General features: G+C 43.1%; 2 protein-coding genes across 2 annotated transcripts in view; both read left to right on the plus strand.

Annotated features, from left to right (window-relative positions):
- LOC139396239 (PIN2/TERF1-interacting telomerase inhibitor 1-like) overlaps positions 1-4,251 on the plus strand; it is a 67,577-nt gene extending 63,326 nt beyond the window's left edge. Inside the window, exons 7-9 of the mRNA XM_071143382.1 lie at positions 1,956-3,347; positions 3,397-3,595; positions 3,800-4,251. Of these exons, the coding sequence (XP_070999483.1) occupies positions 1,956-2,672 (717 nt within the window). The 3' untranslated portion in view covers positions 2,673-3,347; positions 3,397-3,595; positions 3,800-4,251. The remainder of the gene's footprint in view (positions 1-1,955; positions 3,348-3,396; positions 3,596-3,799) is intronic.
- A 10,515-nt stretch (positions 4,252-14,766) lies between these two features.
- Positions 14,767-18,230, plus strand: LOC139396240 (transcription factor Sox-7-like). The gene is made up of 2 exons (XM_071143383.1): positions 14,767-15,288; positions 17,028-18,230. Exons 1-2 carry the CDS (start codon positions 15,057-15,059, stop codon positions 18,146-18,148), a joined length of 1,353 nt encoding a protein of 450 aa, XP_070999484.1. The 5' UTR covers positions 14,767-15,056; the 3' UTR covers positions 18,149-18,230.
- Positions 18,231-19,433: the final 1,203 nt, after the last annotated feature.

The raw sequence follows: 19,433 nt of genomic DNA on the forward strand, positions 1-19,433 counted from the left end.
CGTTGGATCAATGTATGCGTCCTCAGAACACTACCCTCCCTTTCCTGTGTGGGATAGTATCGACTATAATCTGTGTTCTGGTTGGTCGAGGACAGAGATTAATGACCAGTAGAATGCTTGCTTTAATCCCATGTGGCCTAACCAAGAGGTATCTGTAAATCTTGCAATATTCCCGAATTGCTTAAGTTAACCAGCTGCATGAACAAAGAGCGAAGAAAGAAAAAATAACCATACTGGCCTTGTACCCTATATAGTGCACCAGGTTCTGGTCAAAAGTAGTACACTATTTAGGGAATAGGGTGCTATTTGGGATTCAGACACAGATAATATATATTGCTGTATGTATATGAATACATTAACATAAGGGAGTGAAGCTGACTTCAGAGCCAGAGGAAATGGGAATGTCATTTCCCCCCCCCCCCCCTGCAAATATCAGAGGAGAAAGAACCCTGTGAGTTTACAAAACATTAGGAACACCTTCCTGATATTGCGTTGCCCTCCAGGACAGACTCAATTCGTCAGGGGACTTCTATAAGGTGTCAAACGTTCCACTGGGGTAGTGGCCCATCGTTGACTCGAATGCTTCTCGCAGTTGTGTCCCATTGGCTGGATGTACTTTAGGTTGTGTCCCATTGGCTGGATGTACTTTAGGTTGTGTCCCATTGGCTGGATGTACTTTAGGTTGTGGACCATTGGCTGGATGTACTTTAGGTTGTGGACCATTGGCTGGATGTACTTTAGGTTGTGTCCCATTGGCTGGATGTACTTTAGGTTGTGGACCATTGGCTGGATGTACTTTAGGTTGTGTCCCATTGGCTGGATGTACTTTAGGTTGTGTCTCATTGGCTGGATGTACCTTAGGTTGTGTCCCATTGGCTGGATGTACTTTAGGTTGTGTCCCATTGGCTGGATGTACTTTAGGTTGTGGACCATTCTTGATACAAACGGGAAACAGTTGAGTGTGTAAATCCTAGCAGAGGTGCAGTTCTCGACACACTCAAACCGGTGTGCCTGGCACCTACCATAGACGGGGTGCAAAGACTCCCTTAGCAACACCAAAACCCCCCTCGTCTTCTAATTGAAACCAATAGAAGCCGAACGCTTCAGGGAACTCTACTGTCAAGAACTCACGTTCTCTATTTTATTTTTGTTGTACACTGGTGAGATGTTCTGAAAGCCCAACAGTGCTGCAATGTGACGATGTCACTGGGACATGTACAGAAGACCAGTTCATTGACCGTCAGTGGTTGTGGAGGTGAGATGTAGAGACTGGGGGGGGGGGGGGTGTTGACTGTTTTAAAGGGTCAGTGCAGACAAACACTTGTTTTTTTTTCCTCCTGTTTAAAAATATACATATATTTCCACCCGGAGGTTGAAAACAACACTCTGAAATTGTGGAAATTATTGTCAGGGCCTTTTTAGTGTAAGAGCTTTTTTGGTGGGGTGGGAAAAGGTTGTAATTTCAGCCTGGTCAGGTGGGATGGAGTTTTTGGACCAGAGCATGACATCACAATCGGATTATTCTGACCAATGACCAGTCATCTTTAATTTGCATATGACGGGTGGTAGTTACTCGAACAGTTGTATTCAAACATTTTTCAATTCTAATAACCTTAAAATGGGAAAAGTAAATGGTTACGTTTTCATCTCGTCAAAATGAAGATTCTGCTTTTAGAGTCTACACAATGCTATCCGCCAATCAGGGCCGTGTATGTAAATATATTTACATTTGTATCAACACTCTCACCCAATCAGACCTGAGCATTTAATGGCAAAAGGTGACTCAGGGGAAATCTATTATTACAAGTATATATATATATATTTTTTTTCATGAAATAAATGCACACAGTGATTTTATTAGACATACCAGTGATTATGTAAAGTGGTAGACAGTAGGGGGACATAAAACTATTCTTACTTTTACATTTCTAATGTGTTTCTATATGTCTCTGTAGGAGAGCAGTGGGCCAGACTCCCAGGGAATGAACGAGAAGGAGACCAGGGCAGTTACAGCACCAGCTACAAAGGTTACGACCCCTGAACCTGATGTAGAGGCCATCACCAAGACAGTCACCAGCAACCTCTCCATGCAGGAGTACTTTGCCCAGCGGATGGCTCAGCTGAAAAAGGGTCGTGGAGAGGCTCCCACTGCAACCTCATCACCAGAGACCAGTGATACGCAGCAAGTCCCGGCTGATTTTGTCACTGACCACACAGAGGAACTCACGTCAAAGAAGAAGAAGAAGAAGAAGAGGAGAAAGAGAGAGAGGGAAGAGGATGACGTGGTGGTGGTGAAGCAAGAGTGTGTCGTAGATCCCGTGTCGGAGGGGCGCGAGAAGAAGAGAAAGGGGGAGAGGGAAGAGGATGACGTGGTGGTGGTGATGAAGGAAGAGTGTGTCGTAGCTCCCGTGTCGGAGGGGCGCGAGAAGAAGAGACAGAGAAAGCGGGCGGAGAAAGAGGTGTTGGCTGAAGACTGCAGCGCCACCACTGGCGTGGAGCAGAACTACCAGGACCGCCAAATAGTAGACTTAACAACGGAGTGTGAGGTTGTAAATAAGAAATGGGGGGAGGAGGTGGTTGTCGTGGAGGATGAGGTGATCGCGGTAAAAGAGAAGAAATCTAAAAAGGACAAGAAGAAGAAGAAGAAGAGAACAGATCTACATTCTTTGTAGAACTATTAGAACCGTCTTCTCTTGAACTGTCGTCTCAAATGGCACCCTAATCCCTTTGTAGTGCACTACTCCCATATGGCTCTGATATAAAGTAGTGCACTATATATTATTATAGAGAGAGAATAGGGTGCCGTTTGGGATGCACAATAGTCCTCGGGTTTCTGTGTTACAGTACAGTAGGCCTCTGTTCATACATGAAAGAACTGGGTCTATGCACAGAGTGATTCTCATCGGGTAGTTTGGACTGAATATCTGCTGTAAAGAATCTAGGTGGTCCTACGTTTCTGGAGTCATTCAGGATGAGTTTGGTGCTTTCCCAGAGATACACTTTTAGAATGATCATTGTGACTCTATGTTCTCTGGATGCCCCCTGTAGTCTCCCTGTAGTCTCTGCCCTCTGTAGTCTCCCTGTAGTCTCCCTAAAGTCTCCCTGTAGTCTCTGCCCCCTGTAGTCTCCCTGTAGTCTCCCTGTGGTCTCCCTGTGGTCTCTGCTCCCTGTAGTCTCCCTGTAGTCTCTGCTCCCTGTAGTCTCCCCGTAGTCTCTGCTCCCTGTAGTCTCCCCGTAGTCTCCCTGTAGTCTCCCTGTAGTTCCCCTGTAGTCTCCCTGTAGTCTCCCCGTAGTCTCTGCTCCCCGTAGTCTCCCTGTAGTCTCCCTAAAGTCTCCCTGTAGTCTCTGCCCCCTGTAGTCTCCCTGTAGTCTCCCTGTAGTCTCTGCTCCCTGTAGTCTCCCTAAAGTCTCCCTGTAGTCTGTGTATGATGATCTTTGATGAATTGGTATTAGACAGCCATTCTAAAACAGGATCGGGGGCGAATTCTAAAACAGGACAGGGGGCCATTCTAAAACAGGACAGGGGGCCATTCTAAAACAGGACAGGGGGCCATTCTAAAACAGGACAGGGGGCCATTCTAAAACAGGACAGGGGGCCATTCTAAAACAGGACAGGGGGCCATTCTAAAACAGGACAGGGGGCCATTCTAAAACAGGACAGGGGGCCATTCTAAAACAGGACAGGGGGCCATTCTAAAACAGGACAGGGGGCCATTCTAAAACGGGACAGGGGGCCATTCTAAAACGGGACAGGGGGCCATTCTAAAACAGGACAGGGGGCCATTCTAAAACGGGACAGGGGGCCATTCTAAAACGGGACAGGGGGCAATTCTAAAACGGGACAGGAAGTCATTCTAAAAGAGGACAGGGGGTCTTGTAGAAATGAATTGATGTGTGTTTGATTTCATAATAACGTGTTCTCTTTTTAATCAGATGAAATCAAGCTGTCAATGTTCCCGATCAATAAATCAAACTCAAATGAAAACTGTTTTTTTTTTTTTTTTATCTGTTGAAGAATTTCTAGATTGGCTTTTTGCCAATCAATCTGACATGCAATACATCCAGAACCTAGGACATTAACGTATGTATGTAGTGTTTCTACTGATTTCTCTGAACCAGACCTGATGCAACTCCAATCACCTTATCAATCCATGAACTGCCTCGTCTCGTGTTTATATTGATCCGCTACAATTATTGTCCTCCATATCAGTTGTCTTTCAGTTGGCTACTAAAATAAATAGTTTAAACACGTGTCTATAGCAGGGTGTAACTTGTTGAACAGGACATGACTTGTCTATATACACTACCGTGACAAAAGTTTGGGGTCACTTAGAAATGTCCTTGTTTTCCATGAAAACATACATGAAATGAGTTGCAAAATGAACAGGAAATACAGTCAAGATGTTGACATGGTTATAAATAATGATTTTTAATTGAAATAATAATTGTGTCCTTCAAACTTTTGCTTTCATCAAATTACAGCCTTGCAGACCTTTGGTGTTCTAGTTGTCAATTTGTTGAGGTAATCTGAAGAGATTTCACCCCATGCTTCCTGAAGCCCCTCCCACAAGTTGGACTGGCTTGATGGGCAAGCTGCTCCCACAACAGATCAATAGGGTTGAGATCCGGTGACTGTGCTGGCCGCTCCATTATAGACAGAATACCAGCTGACTGCTTCTTCCCTAAATAGTTATTGCATAGTTTGGAGCTGTGCTTTGGGTCATTGTCCTGTTGTAGGAGGAAATTGGCTCCAATTAAGTGCCGTCCACAGGGCATGTCATGGCGTTGAAAAATTGAGTGATAGTCTACCTTCTTCAAGATCCCTTTTACCCTTCTACCCGTAATCATCTACCCGTAACCATCTACCCGTAACGATTTACTTGTAATCATCAACCCGTAACCATCTACCCGTAACCATCTACCCGTAATGATCTACCCGTAATAGTGATAGTCTACCTTCTTCAAGATCCCTTTTACCCTTCTACCCGTAATCATCTACCCGTAACCATCTACCCGTAACCATCTACCCGTAACAATTTACTTGTAATCATCAACCCGTAATCATCTACCCGTAACCATCTACCCGTAACCATCTACCCGTAATGATCTACCCGTAATGATCTACCCGTAATCATCTACCAGTAACCATCTACCCGTAATCATCTACCCGTAATCATCTACCAGTAACCATCTTCCAGTAACCATCTACCGTAATCATCTACCCGTAACCATCTACCCGTAACCATCTACCCGTAACCATCTACCCGTAACCATCTACCCGTAACCATCTACTGTAACACCGTACCGAAACCATCTACCCGTAACGATCTACCTGTAATCATCTACCCGTAATCATCTACCCGTAATCATCTACCAGTAACTATCTACCCGTAACCATCTACCCGTAATCATCTACCTGTAATCATCTACCTGTAATCATCTACCCGTAATCATCTACCCGTAACGATCTACCTGTAATCATCTACCTGTAATCATCTACCCGTAATCATCTACCAGTAACGATTTACGCGTAATCATCTAGCCGTAATCATCTACCCGTAACGATCTACCCATAACCATCTACCCGTAATCATCTACTGTAACCATCTACCCGTAATCATCTACCCGTAACCATCTACCCGTAATCATCTACCCGTAACGATCTACCCGTAACCATCTACCCGTAACCATCTACCCGTAACCATCTACCCGTAACCATCTACTGTAACCATCTACCAGTAACCATCTACCGTAATCATCTACCCGTAACCATCTACCCGTAATCATCTACCCGTAACCATCTACCCGTAACCATCTACCCGTAATCATCTAGCCGTAATCATCTACCCGTAATCATCTACCAGTAACGATCTACCCGTAACCATCTACCCGTAATCATCTACCCGTAACGATCTACCTGTAATCATCTACCTGTAGAGGAGGCAGGTAGTCTAATGGTTAGAGGAGGCAGGTAGTCTAATGGTTAGAGGAGGCAGGTAATCTAATGGTTAGAGGAGGCAGGTAGTCTAATGGTTAGAGGAGGCAGGTAGTCTAATGGTTAGAGGAGGCAGGTAGTCTAATGGTTAGAGGAGGCAGGTAGTCTAATGGTTAGAGGAGGCCGGTAGTCTAATGGTTAGAGGAGGCAGGTAGTCTAATGGTTAGAGGAGGCAGGTAGTCTAATGGTTAGAGGAGGCAGGTAGTCTAATGGTTAGAGGAGGCAGGTAGTCTAATGGTTAGAGGAGGCAGGTAGTCTAATGGTTAGAGGAGGCAGGTAGTCTAATGGTTAGAGGAGGCAGGTAGTCTAATGGTTAGAGGAGGCAAGTATTCTAATGGTTAGAGGAGGCAGGTAGTCTAATGGTTAGAGGAGGCAGGTAGTCTAGTGGTTAGATTAGGCAGGATGTCTAATGGTTAGAGGAGGCAGGTAGTCTAATGGTTAGAGGAGGCAGGTAGTCTAGTGGTTAGAGGAGGCGGGTAGTCTAGTGGTTAGAGGAGGCGGGTAGTCTAATGGTTAGAGGAGGCAGGTAGTCTAGTGGTTAGAGGAGGCAGGTAGTCTAATGGTTAGAGGAGGCAGGTAGTCTAGTGGTTAGATTAGGCAGGTAGTCTAGTGGTTAGATTAGGCAGGTAGTCTAATGGTTAGAGGAGGCAGGTAGTCTAATGGTTAGAGGAGGCAGGTAGTCTAGTGGTTAGAGGAGGCAGGTAGTCTAGTGGTTAGAGGAGGCAGGTATTCTAATGTTTAGAGGAGGCAGGTATTCTAATGTTTAGAGGAGGCAGGTAGCCTAGTGGTTAGAGGAGGCAGGTAGCCTAGTGGTTAGAGGAGGCAGGTAGCCTAGTGGTTAGAGGAGGCAGGTAGCCTAGTGGTTAGAGGAGGCAGGTAGCCTAGTGGTTAGAGGAGGCAGGTAGCCTAGTGGTTAGAGGAGGCAGGTAGCCTAGTGGTTAGAGGAGGCAGGTATTCTAATGGTTAGAGGAGGCAGGTAGCCTAGTGGTTAGAGGAGGCAGGTATTCTAATGGTTAGAGGAGGCAGGTAGTCTAATGGTTAGAGTGTTGGACTAGTAACCGGAAGGTTGCAAGATCAAACCCCTGCGCTGACAAGGTACAAATCTGTCGATCTGCCCCTGAACAAGGCAGTTAACCCACTGTTCCTAGGCCGTCATTGCAAAATAAGAATTTGTTGTTAACTGACTTGCCTAGTTAAATAAAGTTTAAATATAAATAAAATGCAACGGATGTAAAATGTGTAGCCTTTTTCTTCTGAATTAATGAATTAAAAATCTGAATTAATGAATTAAAAATCTGAATTAATGAATTCCTCTGAATATTTTACATCTTCATCCCATATTTGTTTTTTATCTAACTAGGAAAATGAAATAGACATTCCACTGTTGAAGGTAGTGGAATGCAACAGCTTTCTGTAAGACATAGAGTATAGCCAGGACCCACCGTTGAGGTAGAACCTACTGTATGTAATTATATCCCACCCGAACTAGGCCTGTCTGAAACATGACAATTATCAATGAATTCACCAGGGAGCCTATTGTTCTGGCAAAGATGCGTCCGGAGCAGATTGCTAAACGGGATATTATGAATGTAATTTGGCTACTCTTGTTTTTTGCCAGGTTGAAAAAAAACTGGAGAAAAATTCAAGCTTTTTGGTCAATAATCTGGATTTGTGTCCTTTTCACTCCAATGCTGATGACTGGTCATTCATTGGTCAACAGTCAAGACCTTCCCCCTTTTTGGTTCTGAAGCACAGATTGGTTTGTTTTTTTTAAACAGGACTTTGGTGTAATATCGTAGGGCTAGTAGTAAGAGAGGCCTAGTTTAGTGAATGTGGTGTTGTTTATAGTAGTAAGAGAGGCCTATGTTAGTGAATGTGGTGTTGTTGTTTATAGTAATTAGAGAGGCCTATGTTAGTGAATGTGGTGTTGTTGTTTATAGTAATTAGAGAGGCCTATGTTAGTGAATGTGGTGTTGTTGTTTATAGTAATTAGAGAGGCCTATGTTAGTGAATGTGGTGTTGTTGTTTATAGTAATTAGAGAGGCCTATGTTAGTGAATGTGGTGTTGTTTATAGTAATTAGAGAGGCCTATGTTAGTGAATGTGGTGTTGTTGTTTATAGTAATTAGAGAGGCCTAGTTTAGTGAATGTGGTGTCGTTGTTTATAGTAGTAAGAGAGGCCTAGTTTAGTGAATGTGGTGTCATTGTTTATAGTAATTAGAGAGGCCTAGTTTAGTGAATGTGGTGTCATTGTTTATAGTAATTAGAGAGGCCTAGTTTAGTGAATGTGGTGTCATTGTTTATAGTAATTAGAGAGGCCTATGTTAGTGAATGTGGTGTCGTTGTTTATAGTAATTAGAGAGGCCTATGTTAGTGAATGTGGTGTCGTTGTTTATAGTAGTAAGAGAGGCCTAGTTTAGTGAATGTGGTGTCGTTGTTTATAGTAATTAGAGAGGCCTATGTTAGTGAATGTGGTGTCGTTGTTTATAGTAATTAGAGAGGCCTAGTTTAGTGAATGTGGTGTCGTTGTTTATAGTAATTAGAGAGGCCTATGTTAGTGAATGTGGTGTCGTTTATAGTAATTAGAGAGGCCTAGTTTAGTGAATGTGGTGTCATTGTTTATAGTAATTAGAGAGGCCTATGTTAGTGAATGTGGTGTCGTTGTTCATAGTAATTAGAGAGGCCTAGTTTAGTGAATGTGGTGTCGTTGTTCATAGTAATTAGAGAGGCCTATGTTAGTGAATGTGGTGTCATTGTTCATAGTAATTAGAGAGGCCTAGTTTAGTGAATGTGGTGTCGTTGTTCATAGTAGTAAGAGGAGAATCCAGTTTGAGAAATATGTGAACCCTGGGCTCATTTACACTATATATACAGTGGGGCCAGAAATCTTGCTTGTTTGTAGGTGACCAAATACTTATTTTCCACCATAATTTGCAAATAAATTCATTAAAAATCCTACAATGTAATCTTCTGGATTTTTTTCCCTCATTTTGTCTGTCATAGTTGAAGTGTACCTATGATGAAAATTACAGGCCTCTCTCATCTTTTTAAGTGGGAGAACTTGCACAATTGGTGGCTGACTAAATACTTTTTTGCCCCACTTTACAGTATGTGGACACCCCTTCAAATTAGTGGATTCGGCTATTTCAGGCACACCCGTTGCTGACAGGTGTATACAATCGAGCACACAGCCATGCAATCTCCATAGACAAACATTGGCAGTAGAATGGCCTTACTGAAGATCTCTGTGACTTTCAACGTAGCACCGTCATAGGATGCCACCTTTCCAACAAGTGAGTTTGTCATATTTCTGCCCTGCTAGAGCTGCCACGGTGAACTGTAAGTGCTGTTATTGTGAAGTGGAAGCTTCTAGGAGCAACAACGGCTCAGCCGTGAAGTGGTAGACCACACAAGCTCACAGAACGGGACCGCCGAGTGCTGAAGCGTGTAGGGTGTAAAAATCGCCTGTCCACGGTTTCAACACTCACTACAGAGTTCCAAACTGCCTCTTGAAGCAACGTCAAAATAACTGTTCTTCAGGAGCTTCATGAAATGTGTTTCCATGGCCGAGCAGCCGCACACAAGCCTAAGATCACCATGCACAATGCCAAGCTTCGTCAGGAGTGGTGTAAAGCTCGCCGCCATTGGACTCTGGAGCAGTGGAAACTCGTTCTCTGGAGTGATGAATCTAGTGTCACCATCTGGCAGTCCGACAGACGAATCTGGTTATGGTGGAGGAATAATGGTCTGGGGCTGTTTTTCATGGTTCGGGCCCCTTAGTTCCAGTGAAGGGGACTCTAAACACTACAGTATACAAAGACATTCTAGATGCTTCTATGCTTCAAACTTTGTGGCAACCGTTTGGGGAAGGGCCCTTTCCTGTTTCAGCATGACAATGCCCCCGTGCACAAAGCTAGGTCCTTACAGAAATGGTTTGTGGAGATCTGTGCGGAAGAACTTGACTGGCCTGCTCAGAGCCCTGACCTCAACCCCATCGAACACCTTTGGGATGAATTGGAATTCCAACTGTGAGCCAGGCCTAATCACCCACAACATCAGTGCCCGACCTCACTAATGCTGTTGTGGCTGAACCGAAGCAAGTCCCTGCAGCAATGTTCCAACATCTAGTGGAAAGCCTTCCCAGAAAGGGGGAACCAACTCCATATTAATGCCCGTGATTTTGTAATGAGATGTTTGACAAGCACGTGTCCACATACTTTTGGTCATGTAGTGTACTTACATTTTGTCCTGTACAATTACATTGTATGTTATGTTTCTCCCTCAGTTATCTCTCCCTTGTAGACAATGGTTTCTTCATCTGAAAATGCGATCTGGATTCTCCATACGGAAGGTGTGATGCGATTGCAGAGCCTCCAGAGGCTTGCAGAGGTCAAACCGAGCGTACGACGATGCCGTGTGCCTCCCATTTTGTTTTTGCAATGCTGAGTCCTCCACATATCTCCGCATTGACATGATTGGTTGACAGTAGGTGAGGGGGGGGGGGGGGGTACATCCTGTAAAACCACAAACTCCCTTCCTTTAAACATCCTTGACAACAAACATGGAGAACTTCTGATGAAGGGCTATCAGAACAAGTTCACAAAAAAAAAATACATCTTTATATACGAAGTCTACCCTTGTAGACAAGAAAATGTATTTGAACTCCTGGAAAGAGATCGGAGAGGTACATGAGGATAGATATGCGATAAGAGGTCAATCCTGTGTCCTTCTATCCCCCCCAACGGTCTGCATCACATTGACCTCTTTACCGCATCAATCTCCATTACCTCTAGGGGCTACTGGGGTGTAGGTCGGAGATTGTAGACTTCTTTGCTTGAGTGATATTTTTTTTTTTATAGGGATTATTTCAACGTGATAAATGTGTAATGTATATGAGTTTCTAAACCAGGGCTTTAGGACATTGAGACAGGAATAGGGAAATCGTATTGAGACCTATTGGCACTACAGAGAGAACCAGAATTTTACTAGGCTGATGTCACTTGAATAATTAATTATCATTATAATATATCCTTTGTATTATAATATTCATCGGCAGGTTGGCGGCAGTGATGCTGCTTTCCTTTAAAAGGCGCTGAATGGTCAATCCGACGTCTGCGTTGGCCGTGGAGCATTTACGTTGATACAACATTTACTGTGATACATTTACGTTGATACAACATTTACTGTGATACATTTACGTTGATACAACATTTACTGTGATACATTTACGTTGATACAACATTTACTGTGATACATTTACGTTGATACAACATTTACTGTGATACAACATTTACTGTGATACATTTACGTTGATACAACATTTACTGTGATACATTTACGTTGATACAACATTTACTGTGATACATTTACGTTGATACAACATTTACGTTGATATATTTACGGTGATACATTTACGTTGATACAACATTTACGTTGATACATTTACGTTGATACATTTACGATGATGCAACATTTACGTTGATACAACATTTACGTTGATACAACATTTACGTTGATACAACATTTACGGTGATACATTTACGTTGATACAACATTTACGTTGATACAACATTTACGTTGATACAACATTTACGTTGATACAACATTTACGTTGATACAACATTTACGTTGATATATTTACGGTGATACAGCATTTACGGTGATACAACATTTACGGTCAGGGCATTCATACTTCTTGAGCTTCACTGAAGCAGCACAGAACTGTTGTCAAGGAAGTTGTCAAGGAAGTGAGTTTGTGTTTATTACAGGACCGTCCGTCCTCACGTACTGTCAACCAATCATGTCAATGTGGAGCTATACAGAATCCTCTGCATTGTTGCAAAGTTTGAGAGGTTATGAAGGTACAGAGCTCAATTTGGCCTCTGCTGCCTCAGGAGGCTCCTCAATTAGCTGAGATAAGGCGGGGCTTTACCTAGCAGAGACTTGTAGATGACCTGTACATCACAAGGTGCCTCCGACCACATTTTCCGATCAAGCATAAACTGTCTCTTAGGCCATGAAGAAGAGCAGGTATGATTAGTCTACATACACGTCCTCAGGTGAGGTATATCCTTAGAAACCAGCGGTGTATCCTTAGAAACCAGCGGTGTATCCTTAGAAACCAGCGGTATATCCTTAGAAACCAGCGGTGTATCCTTAGAAACCAGCGGTGTATCCTTAGAAACCAGCGGTGTATCCTTAGAAACCAGCGGTGTATCCTTAGAAACCAGCGGTGTATCCTTAGAAACCAGCGGTGTATCCTTAGAAACCAGCGGTGTATCCTTAGAAACCAGCGGTGTATCCTTAGAAACCAGCGGTGTATCCTTAGAAACCAGCGGTGTATCCTTAGAAACCAGCGGTGTATCCTTAGAAACCAGCGGTATATCCTTAGAAACCAGCGGTATATCCTTAGAAACCAGCGGTGTATCCTTAGAAACCAGCGGTATATCCTTAGAAACCAGCGGTATATCCTTAGAAACCAGCGGTGTATCCTTAGAAACCAGCGGTATATCCTTAGAAACCAGCGGTATATCCTTAGAAACCAGCGGTGTATCCTTAGAAACCAGCGGTGTATCCTTAGAAACCAGCGGTATATCCTTAGAAACCAGCGGTATATCCTTAGAAACCAGCGGTATATCCTTAGAAACCAGCGGTATATCCTTAGAAACCAGCGGTATATCCTTAGAAACCAGCGGTGTATCCTTAGAAACCAGCGGTGTATCCTTAGAAACCAGCGGTGTATCCTTAGAAACCAGCGGTATATCCTTAGAAACCAGCGGTATATCCTTAGAAACCAGCGGTATATCCTTAGAAACCAGCGGTATATCCTTAGAAACCAGCGGTGTATCCTTAGAAACCAGCGGTATATCCTTAGAAACCAGCGGTATATCCTTAGAAACCAGCGGTGTATCCTTAGAAACCAGCGGTGTATCCTTAGAAACCAGCGGTATATCCTTAGAAACCAGCGGTATATCCTTAGAAACCAGCGGTATATCCTTAGAAACCAGCGGTATATCCTTAGAAACCAGCGGTATATCCTTAGAAACCAGCGGTATATCCTTAGAAACCAGCGGTGTATCCTTAGAAACCAGCGGTGTATCCTTAGAAACCAGCGGTATATCCTTAGAAACCAGCGGTATATCCTTAGAAACCAGCGGTATATCCTTAGAAACCAGCGGTATATCCTTAGAAACCAGCGGTGTATCCTTAGAAACCAGCGGTATATCCTTAGAAACCAGCGGTATATCCTTAGAAACCAGCGGTATATCCTTAGAAACCAGCGGTGTATCCTTAGAAACCAGCGGTATATCCTTAGAAACCAGCGGTGTATCCTTAGAAACCAGCGGTATATCCTTAGAAACCAGCGGTATATCCTTAGAAACCAGCGGTATATCCTTAGAAACCAGCGGTATATCCTTAGAAACCAGTGGTGTATCCTTAGAAACCAGCGGTATATCCTTAGAAACCAGCGGTATATCCTTAGAAACCAGCGGTATATCCTTAGAAACCAGCGGTATATCCTTAGAAACCAGCGGTATATCCTTAGAAACCAGCGGTATATCCTTAGAAACCAGCGGTATATCCTTAGAAACCAGGCTGGAGAAATGGACAGATCACCTTTTACTACGTCATTTGAAGTCATGAAAGTCAAAACGAACGGAAAGGGTCTTTCCTACAGCCTAATATAGGTCTTTCCCCATCATCGTGCATGCGTCAAGCTTCTAAGGGGGAGGGGGAGGGGGGGGGGGGTACCTAGTAAATTGTACAACTGAATGCATTCAACTGAAATGTGTCTTCCGCATTATTATTTATTTCACCTTTATTTAACCAGGTAGGCCAGTTGAGAACACCTTTATTTAACCAGGTAGGCTAGTTGAGAACACCTTTATTTAACCAGGTAGGCTAGTTGAGAACACCTTTATTTAACCAGGTAGACTAGTTGAGAACACCTTTATTTAACCAGGTAAGCCAGTTGAGAACACCTTTATTTAACCAGGTAGGCCAGTTGAGAACACCTTTATTTAACCAGGTAGGCCAGTTGAGAACACCTTTATTTAACCAGGTAGGCCAGTTGAGAACGCCTTTATTTAACCAGGTAGGCCAGTTGAGAACAAGTTCTCATTTACAACTGCGACCTCTGGTCAAGATAAAGCAAAGCAGTTCGACACAGACAACAACACAGAGTTACACATGGAATAAACAAACATACAGTATTACAATAGAAAAAAAGTCTATATACAGTGAGTGTAAATGGGGTGAGATAAGGGAGGTAAGGCAATAAATAGGCCATGGTGGCAAAGTAATTACACACTTGTGTTGGAAACTTTTCCGTGTGTCTTATTACTTATTTTACAGGTTTAAAGAAAAACATATCACTGTCAAGACAATCTACATTAAGATAATATGAAAAATATAATAATTCGAAAAAAAATAATGTACAAAAAATCTAAAGCAATGTAATACCATTGGGGGGGGTGAATAAAAGTTATTATATTCTATAAAATGACAGTTAAGATGACAGCTAAGAACCAATTAGGACTTCTTCTTTTATTACTGTCATTAGGCCTAGCCTATTAAAGCTGTTTTTGTTGTATGACGTGATTTATTAGTAAATGGTGCTGAAATGTCCCTCTCCCCCTTCTTTTTTTTTCTCGAAGGCAGGTTTCGAGTTGCAGTCAAGGAGGAGCTGAGAGTCCTCTGTGGTTGCTGTTGGAACCTGCTGCCCAAATATAAAGAGCTGTTTTGCCTCCCGACCGCAAGCAAACACTGAATCGCAAACACTGAATCACAACCTCATAGGAGGAGATCAGAAACCACACATACACACGGTGCTTCTCATAACCAAAAGTGGCATCCAGTCTAGCTTAGACTTCTAGCCTACAGCTCAACCAATTTAGTCAGTTGATGAGTCAGGTCGCTACAAACCAATTCTTTACTCTTAAAAAAGAGTGATAAATATCTTATGGAACGTATTTCTTAAGGCGCATCCCATTGTAATAGAGTCTAGTAAATTGAGAGCAAGTGAAGTTTTGTTGAGAGAGGAGAGAGCGCAGAGAGCGAGGATGGCTGCACTGATCAGCGCGTACTCGTCTTGGCCGGAGAGCTTTGAGTGCTCGGCGGGAGATGGAGACGTGCCCGACGGACATGGCTCACACAGAACTCCCGTGGACAAGGCGTCGGAGCCGCGCATCAGGCGGCCCATGAATGCGTTCATGGTCTGGGCCAAAGATGAGAGGAAGCGCCTGGCTGTCCAAAACCCAGACCTGCACAACGCAGAGCTCAGTAAAATGCTAGGTGAGATTAACGTTTATGTTTACGGAAATATGTAATATTTATAGATACAATATTTAGGATATTATTATTATCATTATTACGCAATACCCAGGCTCTGCCAACAGTTGGGCTATGTCAAATCAGAGCTATTCCTAGCCTACAACTTTTCAAGGTAATTGAGATGAGAAATTATGTATTCAATTTTAGCCTGAAGTATATAAAGAAACTATAATCGATTAAAAAATATATAAACTTCTTAGTTTCTTGAGCATATTGGTTATATAGGCTATGTCCTAAAATAAATTAAAAATAAACTCCTCACGAAAACTTTAAGTGGCAGTAAATTAATGAGTGGACGTCGCTAATTCGATTTTATAGGTAATCAATCTCATTGCACAAAGTTCTCTTAAATTGAGGTAGTTTAACAAGAGGCCTGTGGGTCACTTGGATTAGTGCGTAAATCTCAACGTGCGCCCTTGCGCTTCGTTATTGTCTGTTTTCCGTCACTCACAACTATATTTCGCTCATAAAATACATCAAAACAGACAAACTATATTAGCCAGTTAAAATGTAAATATATATTTGCTGATTTTGATACATTTTGAAAGCATAGCCCTATCCATTTCTATTGAACTGGCGGGGATGAGCTTTTAAGGCTCAAAATAAAGACTTTAATTTTGACTTATTTGTTGCTTTTTCGTTAAAATTGGGTTACCTTTTGGTATAGCGGGTAGTTCATTATTTCGTTCAAATTATTGAATGAGTCATTTTATTTTCCTCTTTGCCAACAAAAATGGTAGCCCGTATTACAGTGTGAACACAGAGTATATGTTTTCCCCTAACGCAGTATTCATTTTTTAAAAAATTAATTCCGTTAAAACACGTTTTTACATGGACTTATATAAATATATTTTTTCAGGATAAGGTATCCTATCGCAAAATCCCCTTTGCTTTTGTGATGCTATTATTTTCTGTTAGTACAAATCTCTCCGACCACGGAATAGGGTGAATAATTTAGTTTCAACCAGATTGAATTAAACTATGCATTTTTTTCTTCTCAATGTTAGGCTGCTAGAAGTCTCCATCCTTCTGAGAAAATGTGATGTTTTAGATTTAAAATAAATATGTTTCATTTTTAAGGGAACCAGTTCTTCCGTGAGTTTTTTTGTGTGGACTCAAATTGACAAAACCAATTAGGCTACCTTTTCCATGAAACACATATACAATTCATCAACATGAGAGAGTTTAACTGATCAACATGAGAGAGTTTATACTTTATTTATATATAAACCATGGAAGGTAAATATTTTTCTGTTAAATTCCTTCAAAAGAAGAAAATGGCCCTTCAGTAAAGACATCTTTTGGAAATTAGATCTGACATCACTTAGATGTTCATAAATTATCTTCAAGATAATTCTCAACAATTTGAAGGTGCTTTTCATTTAAACGGCGACCGTGTCACAACTGTAATAACGCATGAACAAAACACACCATGTAACCATTGGTTACAGCTGTGGCTCTCTGATCTCGACCGTTCCAAAAACATTTTAACGGATTACAAATTACGTTTAACAATTAGCCCTTTTTGTTGCTGTAAAAACTAATAGCAGCTATGTGTTTTCTTCACTAATGTTTCAGTCAACTAATATGTCTTTAAAGTTATCTTCCATCCAACATTAAATAAGTGATAGATTATTATTGATTGATAAGACTATTGAAGATAATAAATGAATCTATGTCCTGTTGTTTCTTCATGCCAGGCAAGTCGTGGAAGGCGCTGACCCCCTCTCAGAAGCGTCCCTACGTGGAGGAGGCCGAGAGGCTGCGGGTGCAGCACATGCAGGACTACCCCAACTATAAGTACCGGCCTCGTCGCAAGAAGCAGCTAAAACGCATCTGTAAACGCGTGGACCCCGGCTTCCTGCTGGGCAGCCTGGCGGGCCCCGACCAGAATGCCTTGTCCGACCCCCGGGGCCTCTGCCACCCCTTGGGTTTGGATAAGGACGAGGATGGGGTTAGTGGTGGTGATGGAGGTGTTGGGTTCTCGTCCCTCTCTTCCCGCAGCCCAGGGCCTCTACCTGGGGTTAGATCCTTCAGAGACGTACCGTCCAGCTCCAGCTCCAACAGCTTCGACACCTATCCCTACGGCCTCCCCACCCCGCCTGAGATGTCCCCTCTGGATCACGACCACCCCTCCTACTACCCTTCCTCCTCTTCCTCCTCCTCGTCCGTCTCTTCCCCCGAGGAGCGCCACCAGCACCGTCAGGGTCAGACCCCCGGAGGTGGAGGTGGGGGTCCCATGTGCCTCAGTCCTTCATCCTACCACCCTGACTACACCCCCACTCAGACTTCCATTCACTGTGGTGGCTCCCACTCCCACCTGACCCACCTCTCCCACTTGTCCCAGACCCAGTCCGGAGGCCTCATCCCTGGGCATCCTCTGTCCTACTACAACCCATCCTCCTGGTCCTCCCAGCTCCAGGTCCACCCGGGCCTCAATCACCCTCACTTAAGGCACCTTTCCCCAGGTCACCACCAACAGCACCACTTGGGTCAGCTATCCCCTCCTCCCGAGCAGAACCACAGTCACCTGGAGACTTTGGACCAGCTGAGTCAGGTAGAGCTTCTAGGGGAGGTCGACCGCGATGAGTTCGACCAGTACCTGAACTCGACGGTGGCAGGCGCTGCAGCAGCAGGGGTGGGGGTGTTCCGTTCCGAACAGGGAGGAGGAGGAGGAGGAACGATGACGGTGACCGGTCACATCCAGGTGACATCGGCCTCGGCTCCGTCTTCTGAGAGCAGCGTCGTCGGGGAAACCAGCCTGATCTCTGTGCTGGCGGACGCCACGGCAGCATACTACAACAACTACGGCATCTCTTAGACAGGACGGGTTGTCGAGTTACCTGGTCGCCATGCCTACGCCCGCCGCTCTCGTCGTCACACCTGGAACTGACCAGGGGACATATGTCTCAAGCGTTTTAGAGTAGGAGTGCTGATCTAGGATCAGCCCCCCCCCCCCCCCGGTCCATGTAATCTGATTCATTATGATCTAGGATCTGTCCCCTCCCCTCCATGTAATCTGATTCATTATGATCTAGGATCACCCCCCCCCCCCCCCCCGGTCGATGTAACTTGATCCATTATGATCTAGGATCAGCCCCCCCCCCCCCTCTCTCTCTAGAGAGAGAGAGAGGTACAGAGAGAGAAATATATATATATATATATATATATATATAGAGAGAGAGAGAGAGTGAGAGACCTCAGGGATGCTCACATCGAACACTCGTTTGTCACTTCTATCTGTCTATTTCCAAAACAGAATAACAATCGGGACAGTTTGAGTCGTTGAGGTAAAATGTCTTAACGTGTTGCCAGTAAGGCTCAGGAGCTCTCGTCTCTTGTCGAAGTACTTTGATGTTTCACCTAAATTTCACCTTCACTTTATTATAATGCTGTTATTATGAATTATTTCTGTTTTGAATGTTTATTATTTGTTACCCAACATTAGTTGGGGAGTTTTTACCTCAGTAGTTGAGTAGAAAATGATGATTAGATGGATATTTCTTATCCAATTCTCCTGGACAAATGGTACCCTGTTCCCTAAATAATGCACTACGTTTACCCAGGAACCATTGGGCTCTAGTCAAAAGTATTGCACTATAAAGAGGAATAGGGTGCCATTTTGGGACGCCACCACAGTGTATCATGAAGAAAAATACTTTATATACTTTTTAATTTTTGAAGTACTTCATGTATAATCATAATCTTTACAATGAAAATAGCAATGATGATAACTATTTACTGTATGCTGATTTACGGTTTGTGAAATTGAATTAATTTAAAATAAAAGTTCCACTTTTATCTAAAAATATTTGCAACTTGGATATAACCACACGCCGACATGCACAGACTAACATCAAGGTGTATCAAAATATTTTTTAGCGTTTTGGTATAATACTGCATAATACTCAAATATACAGTACCAGTCAAAAGTTTGGACACACCTACCCATTCAAGGGTTGTTCTTTATTTGTTACTATTTTCTACATTGTAGAATAATAGTGAATACATCAAAACTATGAAATAACACATATGGAATCATGTAGTAACCAAAAAAGTGTTAAACAAATGAAAATATATTTTATATTTGAGATTCTTCAAAGTAG

The sequence above is a fragment of the Oncorhynchus clarkii genome, unplaced genomic scaffold (genome assembly GCF_045791955.1).
Source record: "Oncorhynchus clarkii lewisi isolate Uvic-CL-2024 unplaced genomic scaffold, UVic_Ocla_1.0 unplaced_contig_2707_pilon_pilon, whole genome shotgun sequence".
Lineage (NCBI taxonomy): Eukaryota > Metazoa > Chordata > Actinopteri > Salmoniformes > Salmonidae > Oncorhynchus > Oncorhynchus clarkii.